This window comes from Carettochelys insculpta, chromosome 2 (assembly GCF_033958435.1).
Source record: "Carettochelys insculpta isolate YL-2023 chromosome 2, ASM3395843v1, whole genome shotgun sequence".
Lineage (NCBI taxonomy): Eukaryota > Metazoa > Chordata > Testudines > Carettochelyidae > Carettochelys > Carettochelys insculpta.
The window spans coordinates 76,619,139-76,639,944 of record NC_134138.1 but is presented as its reverse complement, the minus strand read 5'-3'; the positions used below and the strand labels follow the sequence as shown (position 1 = coordinate 76,639,944).

Sequence of the window (20,806 nt, the reverse complement as noted above, 5' to 3'; positions counted from 1 at the left end):
TTTTAGTTCCATAAATAATAACATGACTAAGACTCATGTTAATTTTATATAATACATGCATGAGTTGTGCATGTATGTATGCAGAAATATAGTGTTAAATTTGTTTTACAGCCTAAATTTGAAAAGATTAATGCATTTTGATCTAACAATCCAAAATACTAACTTTTGGGGGAAAAAAGTAACCTGAAAAAGTTCTAACTAGAAGAAAAACAGACAATTACAGAATGAAGCTATAATGGAAGTCTGAATGTAAGATTAATTACAACTTTTCTTACATATATGTATTATGTCCATAGCTAAAACATACACCTATTAAACAGCTATTAGAAAAATAAGGTTAAAACATCATTTTAAGTGCCTTAGAACATTATGCTTCACCTAGTTATTTGACACTTACCGCACTCACCTGGTTTGAGATCCAGCGCAGCAAGAGATTCTGAATGCAAGAAATACAATGTTGGACTGACAGTAAACAATACATAGTTGTCATGGCGCTCATCCAAGATAATGAGAACTAAATCGCCAACCTGAAAACTGAACAAAACAAGGTACACTTAACAGGAAAAAATATAAAAATACAGTATGGAACATCTAATTGCTAAAGCACTTTCCCAAGCATTACATAAAGCTACTTAAAATGGTTGGAAACACAGTTTAAAATTTATGCATATCTATAAACTTTTTAATAAAGTACTAGGTTTCCTATGAGGAAAGTATCAGCTCCTCATGATTTCAGGTGAAAATCAAAGATCTGGTATGACATATCTTTGATCTTCACCTGAAAACAGGTTTTTCCACCTTCACACTCTTCATGTTAGTAACAGAGAGAAAGCCGTGCTAGTCTACATACTATCAAAACAAAAAAGCAGTCAACTAGCACTTTAAAGACAAACAAAATAATTTATTAGGTGAGCTTTCGTGGGACAGACCCACTTTTTCAGACCAAAGCCAGACCAGAACAGACTCAATATTTAAGGCACAGAGAACCAAAAGTAGTAATCAAGGTTGACAAATTGGAAAAAAAATTATCAAGGTGAGCAAATCAGAGAGTAGAGGGAAGGGGGAGGAGGGGAGTCAATAATTAGATTAAGCCAAGTTTGCAAAAGAGCCCCTATAATGACGGGATGTGAATTTTCTGGGTCATTATAGGGGCTCTTTTGCAAACTTGGCTTAATCTAATTATTGACTCCCCTCCTCCCTCTTCCCTCTACTCTCTGATTTGCTCACCTTGATAATTTTTTTTCCAATTTGTCAACCTTGATTACTACTTTTGGTTCTCTGTGCCTTAAATATTGAGTCTGTTCTGGTCTGGCTTTGGTCTGAAGAAGTCGGTCTGTCCCACAAAAGTTCACCTAATAAACTATTTTGTTAATCTTTAAAGTGCTACTTTACTGCTTTTTTGTTTTGATACTCTTTATCTTGTCCTGTGAATTACTTGTAAAGTCTCCAAAAGCTCTCCATTAGCAGTGCATTAAGCACTTAGTCTACACCTAAAATGAAGCTGCAGACATTTTCTCCTATCAAAAGCAACAAGCAGTCCTGTGGCACCTTATAGACTAACAGATATTTTGGAGTATAAGCTTTCGTGAGCAAAGACCCGCTTTGTCAGCTGCATGAAGCGGGTCTTTGCCCACGAAAGAGAGAAGTTACTCACCTGTGTAGTAATGATGGTTCTTCAAGATGTGTCCCCGTGGGTGCTCCACAGTAGGTGTCAGGTTCGCCCCGGCGCCGCAGATTGGAAAATTTTTAGCAGTCTCCGTCGGGTTGCGCATGCGCCAATGTGCGCCAGTCCTTCGCACGCCTTCAGTCACATGCGCGATCCGGTCCCTGCCAGTTCCTTGACCAACCGCCCCGGATGCTTCTGAAAAACTCGAAAAACAGAGCTCCGAAGCGGGGAGGATGGGCGGGTAGTGGACCACACACGGGGACACATCTCGAAGAACCATCGTTATTACACAGGTGAGTAACTTCTCTTTCTTCTTCGAGTGGTCCCCGTGGATGCTCCAGAGTAGGTGACTACCCAGCAGTGACCCCAATTAAGGAGGTGGGTGTCTGCTTATGTGCAGCTTGCCCTTGATAGGACTGCTGTTGATAGGCGTGTATCCTCATCGAACACCCGGTGTATGGCATAATGCTTGGCAAAGGTGTTGTAAGATGACCAAGTCACCACTCTGCAGATGTCTTTTAGTGCGATGCCTTTCAAGAAGGCTGTCGATGCTGCCATCGCTTTGGTGGAGTGAGCCCTGGGCGGAACTAGCAGAGGGGTCTTACTCAGCTCATAACAGAGTCTTATGCAGGATACGATGTGATCTGAAATTCTTTGTGAGGATAGGCCTTCCCCTTTCAACCTGGGTGCGAGAGACACCAGGAGTCTGTCCGTTTTCCGGAAGGGCTTAGTTTTGTCTACGTAAAAGGCCAACGCCCTCCTTACGTCTAGCAGGTGCAGCCGCGCCTCTTTGCTAGAGTTGTGAGGCTTAGGATAAAATGAGGGTAATACTATTGGTTCGTTAATGTGGAACTGTGAGGAAACCTTTGGAAGGAAAGCCGGGTGTAATCATAAGATCACCACTTCTTTTGAGACTACTGTGCAGGGTGGCATTGCCATTATTGCTGCGAGTTCGCTCACCCTGCAGGCTGACATGATGGCGAGAAGGAAGGTTGTTTTCAGGGTAAGTAGCCGGAGGGGTACCGTGGCCAATGGTTCAAAGGGTGGTCCCGACAGCGTGTGGAAGACCAAGTCCAAACTCCATGATGGCGACAGCGGTTTCCGAGGGGGTACAGGTTAACCAGCCCCTCCAGGAACTGTGTGACCATAGGATGGGCGAATATGGTTGGCCCTTCCTCTTTATATTGAAACGCTGATATAGCTGCAAGATGGACCTTTAGAGAGAATAGGGAGAGTCCATCTTGTTTTAGCTCCAGCAGGTATTCTAGAATTGTAGTTATAGGGACGCCCTGAGGAGCCAACTGTTCGGAAGAGCACCAGGAGATGAATCGTTTCCACTTCTGCGCTTAAGTCCTTCTGGTGGAAGTCCTTCAACTGGACTTCAAGACGTGTTTCACTCGCTCCGAACATGTGCTCTCTAAGGTGCTGAGCCATGGATTAGCCACGCCTGTAGGCGGAGTCTTTGAGGGTGTGGGTGCACTATGGACCCCGAGCCTGCGTGAGAAGGTCCGGCGCTACCGGTAGGGGGAGTGGTGGGCGGCATGACATGCGCAGAAGCGGAGGAAACCATTGCTGTTGGTCCCAGGTTGGGACTATCAGTATTATGCGTGCTCTCTCTCTTTTGGCTTTCTCTAGAACCTTGTGAATGAGTGTCATAGGAAGGAACGCATAGAGTAGAGGGCCCTTCCATGGCACCGTGAAGGTGTCCCCCAAGGATCCCTGCCCTATGCCTGCTCCGGAGCAGTACTGAGGGCATTGTTTGTTGTTGTAAGTGGCAAACAGATCAATTTGGGGAACCCCCCATTTGTGAAAAACTTGTCGGAGCAGATAGGCACGGATCTGCCACTCGTGCGTGAGCGCAAATCGCCTGCTTAGCTGGTCCTCCTTCACATTGTGGACACCGGCTATGTATGAGGCTTTCAGCCTTATACTGTTGACAATGCACCAGTTCCACAACTGGACTGCCTCTGCGCATAGCGCATGGGATCTGGCTCCTCCTTGCCGGTTGATATAAAACATGGTGGTGGTGTTGTCAGTATTTATCCCGACTACTTTGCCGTGCAGGTATTTCCGAAAACGTCTGCACGCATTGAACACTGCTCTGAGTTCTAGTATGTTTATGTGCAATGTCTTTTCTGCGGGGGACCATAGCCGCTGAGTTACTTTGTTGCCGATGTGCGCTCCCCATCCTATGTGGGATGTGTCTGTCATAAGAAAAACCGCGATTTGTGGTTGGTGGAAGGGTACCCCTACTAGTAAGTTCTTGGGATCTGCCCACCATGCCAGTGACCTGTGCACCTCCTCTGTGGGTGATACGGCCCTGTGGATGGTATGGACTATTGGTTTGTAAACGCTTGCCAGCCAGTGCTGCAGGCCCTGCATATGCAGCCTGGCATTCTGTACCACGAACGTGGTGGTCGCCATGTGCCCCAACAGTTGGAGACATGTTAGGATTGGCACTGTGGGGCTGTACATCATCACTTGTACCAGGGATTTGATGGTGTGGGAACAGGCCTCGGGCAAGTATACTCTTGATGTAGTAGAGTCTATGCATGCCCCTAAAAACTCTATATTCTGCGTAGGCTCGGTCTTTGATTTCGAGAGGTTGATAACTAGGCCCAATGAGGCGAATGTGTTTGTAGTGATGTGTATCATGCGTAGGACCTCTGCCTTTGAGGCCCCTTTCAGTAGGCAGTCGTTCAGGTATGGAAAAATGAACACATCCTGTCTGTGTAGGTAAGCTGATACTACCGCCAGTGTTTTGGTGAACACTCTGGGCGCCGAAGAGAGACCGAACGGAAGAACTCTGTATTGGAAGTGCTCCCTGCCTACTGTGAAGTGGAGGAAATGTCTGTGTGCCAGGTGAATAGTTATATGAAAATACGCGTCCTGCAAGTCGAGGGCTGGAAACCAGTCTCCATCATCCGGAGGCAATTGTAATCATCCTGAAACGCTGTTTGCGCAGATGCCGGTTGAGGGCCCGAAGGTCCAGGATTGGCCTCCAGCCTTCTGTCTTCTTCTCTGTTAGGAAGTACCGTGAGTAGAACCCTTTCCCTTGGAATTGTTCCGGAACTCTCTCCATTGCCCCTATGAACATGAGATGGTCTACCTCCTGTTTTAACCTTGTCTTGTGGGAGGGGTCCTTGAAGAAGGGCTGGGTGGGCGGTTTCGGTGGAGGTAGTGATTGGAAGGGGATCGTGTATCTTGTGGCTATAATCTCCAGTACCCATTTGTCTGTGGTGATGTTTTGCCATTGAGAGTACAACGGTTTGAGCCGATGATGGAACATGTGCTGGGATTGGCATTGAGGGATGGCGTTGATATTGCAGTCCTCGACATACCCGTCAAACTTGCTGTCTCAGGGCTTGCCTCAAGGGTGTGCGACCCTGCTGGGGGCCCTAAACTTCTGTTTATCAAATGGAAGGTCTACAATTTTTGTTTGCAGATCTCTGGGAATGCCGGACGTCTGGAGTCACGATTCCCTATGCATTACCACTGCTGTGGCTATGGAGCGTGCTGCCGTGTCTGCCATGTCCAGGGCAATCTGGACTCCTGTTTGTGAGGCCACGTCGCCCTCTTGGACAATCGCTTTCAGCACCGGTTTCTTATCCTCTAGGAGGAAATCCATGAGGGAAGTAAGTCTGGAATAATTGTCGAAGTTGTGGTTTGACAGGTGTGCTGCAGAGTTTGCCATTCTGAGTAGCAAGGTACAGGAAGAAGAAGACCTTCCTACCGAGCGTGTCTAATTTCCTCGCGTCTTTTTCTGACCCTCCTGATTTATATTGAATGCCCTGTGTTTGTGCTACTCTCTTGAATAGTTCTTGGAATTGCCTAAGGTTGTCTGGCCGGGGGGGGGCGGGGGGGGGTGGAATATCCCCAGGGACAATCCCCTCATCTGGGGAGGACGAAGAGGCGTCACTATGATATACCTCCTCTAATTCCTCCGATTCCTGGATTTGTTCATATGCTTGCCCTTTTGAGGACTCAGAGAGGAGGTCCAGGGCCTGTGGACCAACGTCTGCCTGAGAAGGCTGTTTTCTTCTCATGGAGCGAGACTGTGTGAAGGGGTGTTGGCGAGGTGTGGGTGGGGATCTACCCCTGGACCTGGACCCCCTGTGCCGGTGTTCGATATGGTAGGGATGGCCATAACAGCAGGGGCAAGGGCCCGGTGATGGGGATCTGGACCACGATCGGAAAACGTACACATGGGGTCTAGATGAGCGTGACCTCCGTGATGACACTGAGAGTGGCAGAGATGCTCTGTGATAGTATTCATGGGGTCCCTACTGGAGATTGGTGAAGGTTGTCTGAGCCAGGGGGGTGGTGATTGAAGGAACGGGGATGGAGGCCTGAAGCAGGCCACTGGAGTTGCTGCCTGATGTATTTCTGGGGGAGAGCTAGGTGATAACGGCAACGTGGTAGCCTCCAGGGATGGGCTGCGGTGCCGGGTTTTGGCTTTTACTTTTCCCCGTCCCTGTGAAGCAGGCGCCGTCCCCTCCCATGCCAGGGACCTCAACGCCATTGTGGGTGCCGCGCTCGGTGCCCCTGTGCACAGCACCGCGCGGGTAGCTTCCTCCAGCACCGTTGGGTCCCGTGCCGGGCACCCCTGCTCCAGTGCTGTCAGTGCCGCAGGGCTCGGTGCCATGGGAGTCAGTGCCGCCGATTCCGGCACCTGCGGTGCCCCCGGTGCCAACTGCTTAATGGTCGGAGGCCCCGGCACAGCTGTGTGTGCTACAGTCATCCCGCTTTGAGCAGCCTGCGGGTCAGAGCCCTGTGCTCCGCTCGTCCTGCTCGCAGGTGTTACCAGCAAGGATCGAGCCAGAGAAAGCTTCCTTTTCTTCTGTACAGAGGAGGTTAGGGAAACCACCTTCCTCTTGTGCGACCCTGAGGGCCCCTCTTTATGGGGCTTCTCCAATTGTTCAGGCTGGAGGGCCTTATCAAATAAAATCATTTTCAGCCTTATTTCCCTGTACTTTCTGGCTCTGGCCATGAGCTTGGAGCAGTGAGGACACTTTTGTGGAACGTGGGTCTCCCCGAGGCAACGAATGCACTCACTATGCCCATCTGAGGCAGGCATGGCCTCGCGGCATGACGCACATTTCTTAAACCCCGGCGAGGACATCTCGGCCCGGGCGTTTAAGTCTTTAAATGTTAATAGGGCACTTAACAACTAAATCAGTCCTGGAAAAAAGATAACGTTCGCGGCTTTTAGGATAGCAGACCGCTTAAGGCGGCCGCCTCCGTTCTTCTCTCTCTCCTTTTTTTTTTTTAAACTATATCTACATTTAACAGAACAACTTTAACAATTCTAACTAAGCTATCAAACTAATAACTATTAACAAGATTAACAAAATTAAAAGATAGTTTTATCTTTCTCAGGTGTTGGAGCCGGAGTGGAATCCATCTGCAGCTGCTGGCGGTTGAGAAGGAACTGGTGGGGACCGGATCGCGCATGTGACTGAAGGTGCGCGAAGTACCGGCGCACATTGGCACATGCGCAACCCGACGGAGACTGCTAAAAATTTTCCGATCTGCGGCGCCAGGGCAAGCCTGACACCTACTGTGGTGCAACCATGGGGACCACTCAAAGAAGAACTTATGCTCCAAAATAACTGTTAGTCTATAAGGTGCCACAGGACTTCTTGTTTTTGAAGATACAGACTAAGTCGGCTACCTCTCTGATGCTTTTCTCCTATCAGTACAGGTACTCCACATCCCTTAGAAGTGCTAGGTAGGTTGACAGGAGAATTCCACAATGGGTGCCACCTCAGTTTATTTGTTGCTGGGGGGTGGGGGATTTTTTCATATCTGTATCTGATGTTTTTATACTGAACTAATTTCGTAGTACAAAAAAGCAGTCCTGTAGCACTTTAAAGACCAACAAAATGATTGATTAGGTGATGAGCTGTTTTGGGACAGACCCACTTCTTCAGATCTGGAAATTCTTGTCTGTCCCATGAAAGCTTATCACCTAATCAATCATTGTGTTAGACTTTAAAGGGCTACAGGACCTTTTTTGTGTGTGAAGATACAGTAAACCCTAAATTTAAGACTAATGGGTGGAGGTGTCTGCTATTCCTGAAAGTCCATTAAATGCAAGGGTTTACTCCCCACCCATCAACGCCAGGCTCCCCCAGCCCCACTACCCCCCACCCAAAAAAAAAACCCTTGCCACTCCCCAGAGCCATCACCCCTGAAGGAGCTGCCTTGCCATGTGCAGCTGGAGGGGCCACCACATGCTCCTCCCAGCGGGACTGGGGCACATGATTGAGTGCCAGTCTGCCCATGTACAAACCCCATCTCTCTTGGAAGGAGCATGTGGCAGTTCCAGTGCAGGAGGTGGCAGCTACTCCAGGCTGTGGCAGCAGTAAGTCTCTTAACATTTTTTTTGGGGGTGGGGTAAGATTTTATGGACCCCAGAGGACTTTGCTGTTCCTCAAGTCCACTAAATCAGGGTCCATAAAATTGAGGGTTTATTGTATAGACTAACACAGCTACCGTTCTGTAATTTCATAGTACTGACCATGCCTCAGTATGCTAATAAACTTCTGCTGTAGAACACACAATACAAAATGTTCCACCAGGATGATAAGTTTACAGACCCATCTCAAGCCACATTTCTACTGGTATTAAGCTTTATGGAACTCAAGTGACATTTAAGAAAATAGACTGAATAAAAGAAATCATTAAAACTTTAGAGATGCTGAAAATTTCCTGCCACAGGAACAAAGACAATTAAATATATATAGCATATGATTTAACAGACTACATGCGCTCAAGACATTACTAAGACCAATCCATGAGTCAGTGAAAGGACAATAGCGGACTGAAACCAGCCAAGCCTGAAAGAGTATTTTCCTGCTTCCGAGGAATCAGAGGAAAGAGTGGGATAAAGCTTCTCTCAAGCGAGGAAGCAAACTAGCAGCACTCCCTTCATGAACCACTTTCAACACAACCTCTCATCTTTCCTCAATGAATCTATAAGATAGATATGTAATAAAATACAGCCACAGAACTACATCAAGACATAACCTTCCCAGTTCAGCTCCAACATCTCAGATGTCCCTCTGCTTAATAATAATTGTCATAGTTAATTATTTTGCTTGTTCTTAATCATGATAAAACTGCCTAGCACTTAACTGAAACACCGCTTTCTCACGATAAGTAACGATATGAATTCATATTATCAGATGTGGGTACTAACCACAGAATAGGATACCTTAAAGAAAAGGATGACCTCAGAGTATACACCAACAGTGAAATCCAAAGTTAACATCAAAAAGGTAATTAACATCTGTGAGTCAATGACTTGTCTCCAATTATAAATACCATTTAACCAGTTACTATGATACAAAACTCTGAAAAAAGGCATTTTCAGAAGTAAGCTTAGCAATTCACATGATCATTTTTTAGCACTGATTATTATGAATGGAATAAGTATTTCCTGGATATAAAATCATAACCAAAATCCCCAAACAGATTGATCATTACAGAAAAGCCATGAAATGGGAATATAACCAAATGCTAGTGATGAAGTTATACTTCAAAAGTTATATTTGTAACTACATGGATTATTACTGAAAGATTGATAGTAAAAGTACATAAAGAACCATACATTTAACAAAGATTTATTATTAAAGAAATTCATTTTAGTCTCAGATATGAATTTGAGGTTAAGATGCTGAAAAGAATTATGGCACATTAATTCCACATATTTTATATGTATATTTGTTAGTGAAGACATAAAATGCAGAGTCATATAAAGAACAAAATTTGAGAGTAAAAATATACTTACTCCCTGATAGCTATTTTTTCAGAATGTCTTGAAGATACTGAAGACATGCTTTGGGACATCTGGAAAAACAAATAGAAAAGCAAACAACCATAAAACATTGGCCAATTTTGGTGCAGTATATATTTTAGATAAATGGCAATTTTGACAGTTCATACAGAAATAAAAAAAATGATAGAAATATTGAATTAAACGCAACACGTATTTATTACCATAATTTTTGCTTGCGTGCACACTGTTTTGTCTTGCATTTTGCTACAGTTGTTTTAAAATGTAAGCTTTCTTGGACAGGGATTGAAACATTAGACAGTTGGTAAGTAATAATTATAACACACAAAAATTTTGTATGGCCTATGAAACTATATCCCAAAACATTTTGAAGAGTTAATATCAGAGTGAAGGATAACTTAAGACAAAGATATTTTTAGACATGCAAATAAGCAGAGCATCACTGAGGCATAAGAAGCTACTACAGAGAGTAGGCAGTTGAACAGACAGATACTTTGTTACTAACTAGGGGAGGACTATGTGAAGGGTCAGAGAACTTGACAAAGCTAGATAAGAGAAAGGAGCAAGGAAGAGCACAAACTTTATAGAAGGGTCTAAAAACAATCAGGACAATCTTGGATTAAAACCTGCAATAATTACTGAGTAAATGAAAGCATTTGATTACAGTGTACCCAATCCTTAAGCTACTTCTGTTTGCAAGAAACTGGAAGATGGCATTTATCATACGCTGATGTGAGCAGGATAAGATTTATGGAGACCAGGTTGAAAGGAGCTGAAAACAACGATGAGAGTTTCCGCAGAGATGGAAGTGATGCAGCAATGCTGCAGAGGAGGTGGAAAGCATATTAGCAAACACTGAAGATGAAACAGTTGAGGTTCAAGAATTTATACTCAGTAAAACCAGAGGACAGTAGCAGTAGATGCCTCATTTGAGGAATGAGAATGGCTTTTTGCTTATTTTTGTTTATTTATTTTTTTTAAATAATTCCTCTTGCCCAAAGTAGTATGTCAAAGATATCTCACAGTACTGTATCACAATTTTACCTATAAGAAATGAAGGGCAATTTTCACTGCATTACTTCTGTGCTGCAGATAGCAGGGCTGATAGCTGCTGTGGACCCTGCTCCATGCCCCGCAGAAGGAATGAGGCTGAGAGCAGAAGGGGCTGGGCCAAGAGCAGTCAGCTCTTGAAGTCACCCAGACTGCAGAGCTGGGCACACCCCTGCCACTAGCTCACAGTCACATGCAGCCAGAGCAGTGCAGCTGCGGTAGTTCAAAAAGACCTGGGGCCCTTTGCTCCCGCCGTCAGTGGACATGGCTGCAGATGTGTCTTCATTGATTAACGCTAAGTGCCAAACAGAGGTTACCTCCTCTTTTCTCATCCTATATGGAAAACTTCTAGGGACAGTTCAATGCAACATTTTCAGATAGTAGTAACCTGCTTTTTTATGCATAACAAGGTGATTTAAATATGGTCTAATTTTTGACAAAATGATTAATAAAAAAGTTCCATATATTGGCTAAGCAAATCTCTGCTGCAATCACTGCACTGTGAAAGACACCTTTCCCAGCCACTTATTCCCTTTCCTCGTTTCTTCCCTGAAAATAAAAATGAGTTTCTGCCAAAGAAGTTAATTTCAGAGAAACAATCAAAAGCAAAAGAAAGCCTCAGAAGAAATCATTTTCAACTATGCAAATATACACAATGAAAAGCACAGATCTATGTACTTTAAAAACAACTCTTCTTGGAAAGATGTGTAACTGCCTTGTTGATTAGGGCACTTACATGAGTAAAGGTTTAAGATTACTAGTTCCCATTAATGTTCAATGGGAGTTGGAGTTGGCTTGGCTCCTCTGGGTTCCTTCCTTTCGCTCAGCTTCAAATGACAGCTAAATCCAATACCACAAGGAGTGCTCTCAAGTGGTTAAAGACAGAGCTGAGATTGGATGTAATACTTCAGACACAGAGGTGAAATTAACTGCAAATCACTTTAGTTCACCTGAGAACTAAAGTAGTTAACTCTTACTCCTCATATTCTGTACTATCAGAAACAAACTGTCTTGTACAGCTAAGTACAAGGCTGCAGGTTTATTTAAAAAAAAATTAAACCCTCTAAAGAACAGATTTCTGAATACTGAGCCACGTTCAATAGTACAGGAATCAAAATATTTTCATCAGTACTTTGAATTCAATATTGCTCTGCCTAATAACATGAGAGATTTAAACCCTTAATATGACAGTAACAAGCCAATATTAGGCCGTTTTTTTAATTAAGTAACTTGGTATGATACTTCACAGCAAGCATGAGATGAAAAAAGTCAATCATAGGATGCTTATAGAATTCAATTAGTGTATCAACACTTCTTTCTAGACAGGTTTTGGTCTAAAATAAAATGTCATACTGGTACTTCATAAAAACCACAACTTACAAAATCTCTATTTTTATAACCATCATAACCTTCTGTATTCATGGAGACAGTGGATACTCCCCATTTCCTTTGCTATAATAGCATTGCAAATTCCCACTCACTAACTAGAGTCAACTGGTGAGCCATTTCCTCACTGTCCCTTATTCAGATGCACCCGTGGGAAGTAGGAAGGAGAAATTTCAAATACGTGGCCCTTCTCCTAGCCTTCAACTTGAACAATGGCAGATGTCAAAAGGTGTGCAGTTTGAGGAAGAGCACAGTTAAGTACACTGGTTCATTGCACTGGAATGAGGTAAGTACTTGGAGGAGGAATTTAGGGTGGGTTTGTAGGATCACCTTCTCCTTATGACAGATTGTGTATGGTGGTGCAGTCACGAGTGCTCGGATTTCTTCTACCCTCCATGCTGAGGTTACTGGTACAAGGAAGGCTACTTTCACAGAGAGATCTAGTACAAAGCAGGTGGCCAAGGGTTCAAATGATTTCCCCATTAGGGCTCTGAGAACCAGGTTAAGGACCCAAGCCGGTGTTGATTCTTTGATTGGTGGATATGTGTTGCAAAGGCTCTTCAGGCACAGTTTTATGCAGGGGTGGGTAAACACTGAGTAGTCTTTTGCTCTGGCAGGTGGAAAGCTGATATGGTGGCTCGTGAACCCTAACAGTGGTTATGGATAAGTTTGTTTGTAGGTGGAGTAAGTAGTTAAGTATATATGGTATCCCTGCTCGCATAGGGTCACATACAAAACGCTGCTATTTTTGTGAATATGTGTTTCTGGTTGCAGGCTCCCTGCTGTTTTTGAGGACCAAGTGGGCCTGGGGAGGATAACCAAGCTCTAATTCTGTTAGCCAACCAGGAATCACGTATGGTGGTGAAGGTGACCCACAAATGGTTGACAGATGGACCCGTTCTCCTGGGTCAAGAGCATCTGCATGGGAGGAAGAAGGTGTGGTGGATGTGTGGACAGGAGCATCTGTTCGGAGAACCAGGTTTGTCTGGGCTATGATCCAAGCTCCAACCTGCTTTATCTTGGCCCCAGCTCTCCAGATGAGAGGCATCAATGGGAATGCATACACTAAAGAAGCATTCCATGTGATGTTGAATGCATCCCCCTGTGAACTGTGGTCTAATCTGGAGTAAAACTGGGGGCGGTGTACATGGGTTTTCCCATACTATCCCCATTTTCTTCTGTGTAAAGAACAATCTGTGCTTGGTAGGTACCTGTTCTATGGTCCCCAGCCATAGGTGCTGTACTTCTTGCAGCAGCACAGTCTGGTGAGAAGGGTTCCTGAAGAGGAATGGGGAAACGGGTTGGAGAGGAATGGAATCATATAACCATTCTGTACGATTTATAACATGCAGCAATCGGTCATGATGGCTCACAAAGTAGGGCAGAATGATGCTAGCCTTGCCGCAGAGATGGTGTGTGGCTCTGTGTGGGGGCCTGCAATTTAAGGGCGCTGTCCCAACTTTTGACCAAAACTTCAAAATGAATGGCAGGCTGGAGCCTGCTGTGTCAGAGACTGGCTTGATGCCTGTCTCCTCCTATCCTGATTTTGGTGTCATCTACTGTCATATCGTCTGGTGTTAAATGGTGGTTTATATTTGTCATTATATTGTTTGTTGTTGTTGTGCTTTACAGTGACTGTTTGAATTCCCAAGGTGCAGAAGGTGACACAACTCTTTGAAGGATTGCAAACCTTCGTTGGTGCTTTCCAAGAAGAGACAGGACATCTCAAAAGGAAGGTCTTCAACAATGGCTTGGACCTTCTTGGTAAATCCAAAGAGTTGCAGTCAGGACACCCACCTCATGACTACTGATGATGCTAGAGACCTGGCTGCTGTGTCTGCTACATCTAGGGTAGACTAATGCCATTCTTGCAATTAAGGAGCCCTCAACTACGAGGTCTTTGTATTGGTCTATTGATTGGAATGGCCTCAATAAAGGTGTTAATCTTGCCAAATATGTGATGTGCATCATTCGCTAGTAATGCCATGTAGTTGCTAATGAGAAACTGGAGGCTAGCTGAGCGGTACAATTTCTTCCCCATTGTGTCCAGCCTTTTCCAGTCTTTGTCACTGGGGCTGATTCAGGTGTTATAATGTCTGCCCTTCTGGTTTACAGTATCCACTATGAAAGAATTCAAGGGTGGAAGCAAGAAGAGGAACTCTGAGCCTTCTGAGGCTACATAGTATTTGAGTTCCAGTCACTTTGACAGTGGTGTGACAGAGGCTGGGGTGTTCCAGAGGATTTTAGCGGAACCCAACAGCGCTTCATTGACAGGTATTACCAGTCTATTCTGTGTGGAATAGAGTATGTTAGTTTGTGTTTAGTATCCCTCAAGGTTGAGAGGGGAATCTTGAGTTTATCCAAGACTCTTCTGTATAGGTTGTGGAAGGATCTAGAGTTATCAGCTGAGGTGGAAGGCTGAATTATTGAGGCTGTGGAGGATAGCAAAAAGACATGATGGAAGAAGAGTGTTTGAATGATCTTCCTCTCTAATCTGAGAGTCATAATCCTCTGTGTCAGAGAAGTCCAAACTAATACACGATTCCATACTGGGATGTGGGTTATGGCAAGGTACTGGGAGTGGCTGTGAGAGAGGCTGGTGTCTGAACGCCACCCATGGAGGGTGCCAGTAGGGCCAAGCAGATAGCAAAGGTGAAGCCCATTGTTTCTGCCACTGTTATGTATGTAAAGGCTTAGTGTGCCACTTTGCTCTTTTCTGAGGTGGTCTGTCATCCTCTAACTGAAGACCAAGCCAGGTCTGTAGCTGGCGTGTGAGAGTGAGAGAGCCTTGGACTATGTAAAAAGCTCTCACTCAGCAGAGCCATGCCTGGCACTGAACTGACAAATAAATCCTCTGAGGCAGTGTAGTATGAACAGCGGAGCGGCACTGTTAGCAGGACTCCTTGCCTCGGTGCAGGAAGTATGGTGTTTCTGGTGCACCTTGCCTGTGCTGGTTTCTTAGCGCTGCCACCTGCAGGTACTGAGGCATAAGTGCAGGAGCTGGTATGCACTCTTCAGTTACCTTCTTCTTCTGCACTGCCTTAACGGTTGCCTGCTTTGGCTGCCTGTTTTGGCAGAGGAGGGGAGGGCCCTCTCCTTTTGTTGCCCTTCTGGCAAGGACACCAAGGTTGTCCTCTTAGCTGTGGGGAGGGTGGCAGCGCGGTGTTTGGTGGCTGACTTGTGGGCACTCGGGGAGACAGATCACAATGAAGCATGGGACCTTTTCTTGCCTCCAGGTGATTTCCCATTTAGTACAGGACTCAAGAGGAGCGAAGTCTTCTGAACTGTCAACCCCTCAAGGACTGTACATGGAGGGGCAGTTCATATGGTCCCTATGTGTTAAAGACTGCTCCATTAACCAGACTGGCTGTGGAGTGGCTTTCCCTAATAGTGTTTTCTTCTTGTTCTTCTTCCTCCTTTTGTTTTAAATGATCTTCCAATGTTTGTTGAGGTATTATTTCGCTAATCACAGAATTGCTTATTTCTTTTCCTGAGGTGGCTGAGGGAGAGATAAGGATCTGCAACCAGAGCCAGCAGAGATCAGAAAAGAACTGAGGTGACAGGCTGCCACACACTCTGTGCAAGGGCAGCTAGGTGAGAAAAACTGCTACACAAAAAGATTCTAACCAGGGGTGCAGCAGAACTGACAAACCTAAGGGGGAGCGCCCTCAGGCTCCTTGGAAGAAGAACACATAGCACTTACTGAATTAGAGTTTTATATTTAATTCTATTTATATCTCCTTTTCTAATGTAGTAAAAGTAGTCACAGAATTCCTAGATTACTACCGTAATTTTAAATACTTTTCAGCAAAACTAGAATCCAACTTGCCACTGAGTAAACATGATCTTGCTTATACAGATAAGTAAATATTTCTTATTATTTAATACCTTTATTTAAAATTTATCCTTTAATTTGACCAGGTCAACTTGTTAAAGGTACAGCTGAGTGTTTAGAAGGTCTCTAAGGCTACGTCTACATGGCACCCTAAGCTTGAAATAAGCGACGCAATTTGCGCTATACCCATTATCTCAAAAACTGTTTTGAAACAACGGGTGCATTGCTTAGCCATGGGCAGCTTTTTTGGGATACCTTCATATCCCGAAATAACGTCCACCATGTAGACATAGCCTAAATGGCCTCTAGCCCACAAATGCATGCAGGCAATCCCACTGTGTTTAAAAGTAGTAGGTTGTACTCACAAATGCTCATGACTAAAAAATATTGTTAGTTTCTAAGATGTCACAGGACTGCTTGTTTTTTAAATTACAGACTAACACAGCTACCCACATGTTGTGTAAATATTCACAGGACAGGAATCTAACTCTTGTCAGTATGCAAGATATAACGTGTCCTATCGACAGATTTCTCCTAAAAAACATATCAGTGCTCTTTGCAAGTTTGGAAGTCCCTTCATGACTAATTTCTCACATCATCTTAAAGTAAGAGCAGAAATAGAAAGTTTGGAGAAGGGTGAAGAGACTAGAGCGGAAAGCAGTTCAAAATTGGCAAGTACTAAACTTTTAATTATGACATTTCTGGTATCATTCTGTCATATGGTCTAAAAATCAGATTAACTTTGAGAACTGCTACACATGGGTGACTACGTCACCTTTGAATCATCCATAAAGTACAAATAAGTCTCCTCCACACCCACCGAAAGTTCATCACCAATTTGGAACCTATCAAATGTCTAAAAATAGTTTAAATTTTTTTTCCCAGTTTGCCAAAGTCAAAGTGTCCTGCACAAGTTGCTATACTTGAGAAAGATATCTTGCTATTTTCAGATTTGTAAAGTCAAAGCCTTACATTTCTTGGTTTTTTATATAAACAACATTTTAACAGTTTTCATACAGTTACTTAATTTTTGTTTTAAAACTACTTAGTGCAACACCAACAGATCAGTCTTCAGCAGGCAGGATAGAATCTGGAACATCTAAAGCTTAGTACAGAACACCCAGTCCATATTTAGCTATGGTTATAGCAGACAGGGTAGGTCTATATTCTGCTAAAAAGTTGATCTAAGCTATGCTACTGGAGTTGTTAGTAGTGCCTTTCACCAATGAAGGAAGCATCTACAGCTATAGGGTGCGTCTACACTAGCCCGCTACTTCGAAGTAGCTGGCACAATGTCGAAATAGCACGTGTTGTGTCTACGTGCACCGTGTGCTATTTCAACGTTGAAATCGACATTAGGCAGCGAGATGTCAAAATTGCTATTCCCATCCAAAGATGGGAATAGCGCCCTACTTTGACATTCAACGTCAAAGGAGGGTGTGTGTAGACGATCCGCATCCTGCTACTTCGAAATAGCAGGGTCCTCCATTGCGGCCATCAGCTGAGGGGTTGAGAGACACTCCGTCCAGCCCCTGTGGAACTCTATGGTCACCGCGTGCAGCAGCCCTTAGCCCAGGGTTTCTGGCTGCTGCTGCAGCTGGGGGTCCATGCTGCATGCACAGGGTCTGCAACCAGTTGTCAGCTCTGTGGATCCTGTGTTGTGCAGGGCAAGTGTGTCTGGTAGGGGCCCTTTAAGGGAGCTGCTTGGAGCTTTGCTGGCCCCTTATTTCAACAGGGAGCGCTTCTGTGTGTGGACACTCCACATTTCCTTCCGGGGTGGCTCCTTTTGATGTTCCCCATCGCTACTTCGACGTTGAATGTCAATGGCACCAGCTCTGGAGGACGTGTAGACGATATGCGTCAAAGTAGCCTATTTCAATGTCCTTACTTCGAAATAGGCTACTTCGACGTAGTGTGCTAGTGTAGACGTGGCCATAGTGTTCCAATGGCACAGCTGCAACACCACAGCTATGTTGCTATTGTGTAGACACAGCTTCAGTTTCTATATTGGGGGGCGAGAATTCTCCTTTTAGGCTGGAACGAAAAGAATCCCTATATGCTGTATAGGCACTTTTACTTGGTATACCAGGGCAGAAACAGGTGTGAGAATCTCACATTAACCTTCAAAATCTTCGAATTCCTCCAGGCAGTTTTTTGTGTGGAACGGTAAACCACTGAATGCCTTCTCTTGTGTATAGAATGTCGCAAATAACCCACAAAGGAACAAGTCCCATCTTCAGTACTGAGGAATTGTGTGTCTCTTTTATAATAGCAAGCACTCACCAAATTATTTTTAAGCTCTCATTAGCACAAGGATTTAGTTCAGGAAAGCCCCTTTTCAGCATGCAATCAACTGGACAGAAATTTATATTTGCCTTTTGTTTTATTGCTCAGTCTATTTCATATTTGCTAGACTGAGCCACTAGTTTGTTCTCTACAAAAGGAAACTTCTTCCTCAGCTGTTTTATCAACAATGAGGCTGAAATAAATGCCAATGGATTTACCCAATAATTGAGTAACACTATAAATGAATCCTTGTCAGAGAACATATTTCACAGATTGTCCAACCTTCATTCTCAGCTTCATCCATTAAAAGAGGCATCACAGACAGTTTATAATGTGAAAATTAGATTTCCATGAGTGATGCAATTTTTAAGCAAACTCTGGGTCACTGTTTATGACGTTTTCCTAAAATAACATTTCATGCATCTGAATCTATTTATATCTACATACGTACCTAAACATTCAAGTAACTTCAGGACTTCTCCGTTTCACAAATATAATTTGAGATATGACACTCTACCAAGAAAGGCCAGGTAAATATGCAAGTTTTCTTCACGTGGAAAAGTAGCTTAACTGCAACAACATCATACCTATTTTTGTAATTAATAGATGTTAGTTCTTGGTCTCCTCCAGAACCTATGTCGCAACAGTTTGATTGCTACCTGTTCCTTTAGAGAAGTAGATTTTTTTTCAACAAAACGCTCCAAGTGTTTGCTCCCTTTCCCAATTCCCAGACAGATATTTTTAACTTTATTGATGCACTGATGTAAAATCAGAAAAATGCAGTGGTGATTCAGATCCCTGTGTAATAATTTTATCAGCTAGCACACTGAGTTCTAAGTCACAAGTAATAGAATAAATTCAAATGCGCGTGGACTGGTTTAAGGGATTTATAATAGGATATGAGGCCCTTCTCTAGGCTGTGGGTTCCAAACCATGTTCAGCTTAGTAGTCACCAAAAATTATTACCCTCTGATGGCTGTTCAGCAATGCAAGGAAATGCAACTAATATACACTAAACCTCAGAGGTATGAACAGGCTAGTAACCCACACACCTCATTGGAACAAAGAGTGCAATCAGGAAGCAGCAGAGACAAACAAAAACAAACCAAAAAACCCACAACATAACACACAAACCCACAAAACCCACACCTATTACTTATAAACTAATAAAAGCCAAGAGATAATATAAAACAAGATTTGACAATGTAAGGAAATTGTTTCTGTGCTTCTTTCTTTCAAATAGATGGTTAAAAGCAGATTTTGTTTAGCATTTTTAAGTTTCACACAAAGTCAATGTTCAGCTGTAAACGTCTGAATGAACAACCACAATATTCAGAACTACAAACAACTTCTATTCCTAAGGTGATCATAACTCTGAGGTTCCAATGTAGTCCCATTAATTCCCAGAAAAGTTGGAAAGCTCAACAGTAAGACCAAGAAATGAGTAAGTTATGAAGAAAAATTATCTCTTCTCATGTTCAGAGGAAATCTCTCTAGCTCCATGTTGAAGCACTCAGTCTAGAACCAATAGGTCAGGAACCAAGACTTTAATCTATGCATATCTCTAACAAGAATTAATCAAGTACCACTTCATGGTGTGACACTGGCATGACTAAATTTTGCCTAAACAGTGGTCCTATCACTAATCACTAGCCTGATATAAGCAAAGCCTTTTTTTTTGTCCTTCCAAGCAGAGTGACTGACTCTCAAGGAGATTTCATTATCTAATTATGGATTTAAAAAAATGTTGACAAAGAAGTGATGAAAACAAGTAATAAAGTGAATAGTCACCTGTACAAAACAGTTTATATAGTGGGACATTGTTTTGTATCATTCCCTCCGGTCCCCAAAACACAAACTGATAGGTAAGATAAGTCATTAGGTAAGTCATACCAAAGTTTTATTAACTATTTCACAGGAAGCCTTCTAATTTTTGGCTAAGGATCTCTGCACTTGTGAAAGAAGTCTTACATCTGCTATTTATTTTATGCCAAAATGAACATTAGCAGCTGAGAAAGCTATTTTGAGGTTTTGTTTACCACAATGTTCCTGGAATTAATTCAAACAAACTATTCATATGGAAGTGGTAATTTAATTGCTACACAAATAGGCATAAATTTTAAATCCAGTCTCTTACCAGACTTACAGAAGTGTTAAGACATTTCAGTTCTCAAAGTACCAAAGACAAGAAACAGTGGTAGCAGCTCTCAGTAGTGGGCTGGGAGAGGGTGTGAGATCTCAAAAATCACTCATCATTCAAAGCACTCCTATATCTACATGAACATAATACTGTTGAAAATGGAAGGCGGTGAGATGCATTCTCTCCTCTCAAGAGTGTAATGATATTTCATTGCTTCCTTCTGCTGTCCTGGGAGCTCAAGGATATGACCTTTGATCTCCCAGTGCAGTCACATGATGCAATGACTGTTTTCCCAACATAGCTTTAGGATCCTGTTTGGGCAAGAGGGGTAAATAAAATAATAAAAAAGGGACAGAACCCCACAAGCCTGCAGAAACAGGAAAAGAAGCCTTTATTAGATCCTTCCTGAATGCTTGAGCTCATAAAAAACCCACTGCTCCCTTTAAAGATAGGCTAATATCTTGGTGGAGAGCTTCTGAACCTCCCAGCAGGCCCAGCTTTTCTATACAGTTTTGCAGAAATCTCCAGACATGCTTAATCCCATTAAGGAACTGAAACAATGTACAGAGGACCCCTACCTGCATTGCTATCCTAACAAGTTTACATAATCAAGATTTTATTAAAAGGGTGGGAGGGGAATTA

The 20,806-nt window shown here is 43.5% G+C and overlaps 1 protein-coding gene across 3 annotated transcripts in view; it reads right to left on the bottom strand.

Annotated features, from left to right (window-relative positions):
• RB1CC1 (RB1 inducible coiled-coil 1) overlaps positions 1–20,806 on the bottom strand; it is a 144,106-nt gene that overhangs the window by 12,093 nt on the left and 111,207 nt on the right. For 2 of the 3 annotated variants that reach the window (XM_074987180.1, XM_074987182.1), the window contains 2 exons: positions 9,462–9,520; positions 398–534 (listed from right to left, as the gene is read on the bottom strand). In XM_074987180.1, coding sequence (XP_074843281.1) covers positions 398–534; positions 9,462–9,520 — 196 coding nt within the window. The remainder of the gene's footprint in view (positions 1–397; positions 535–9,461; positions 9,521–20,806) is intronic. The other variant, XM_074987181.1, reaches the window with a different exon arrangement.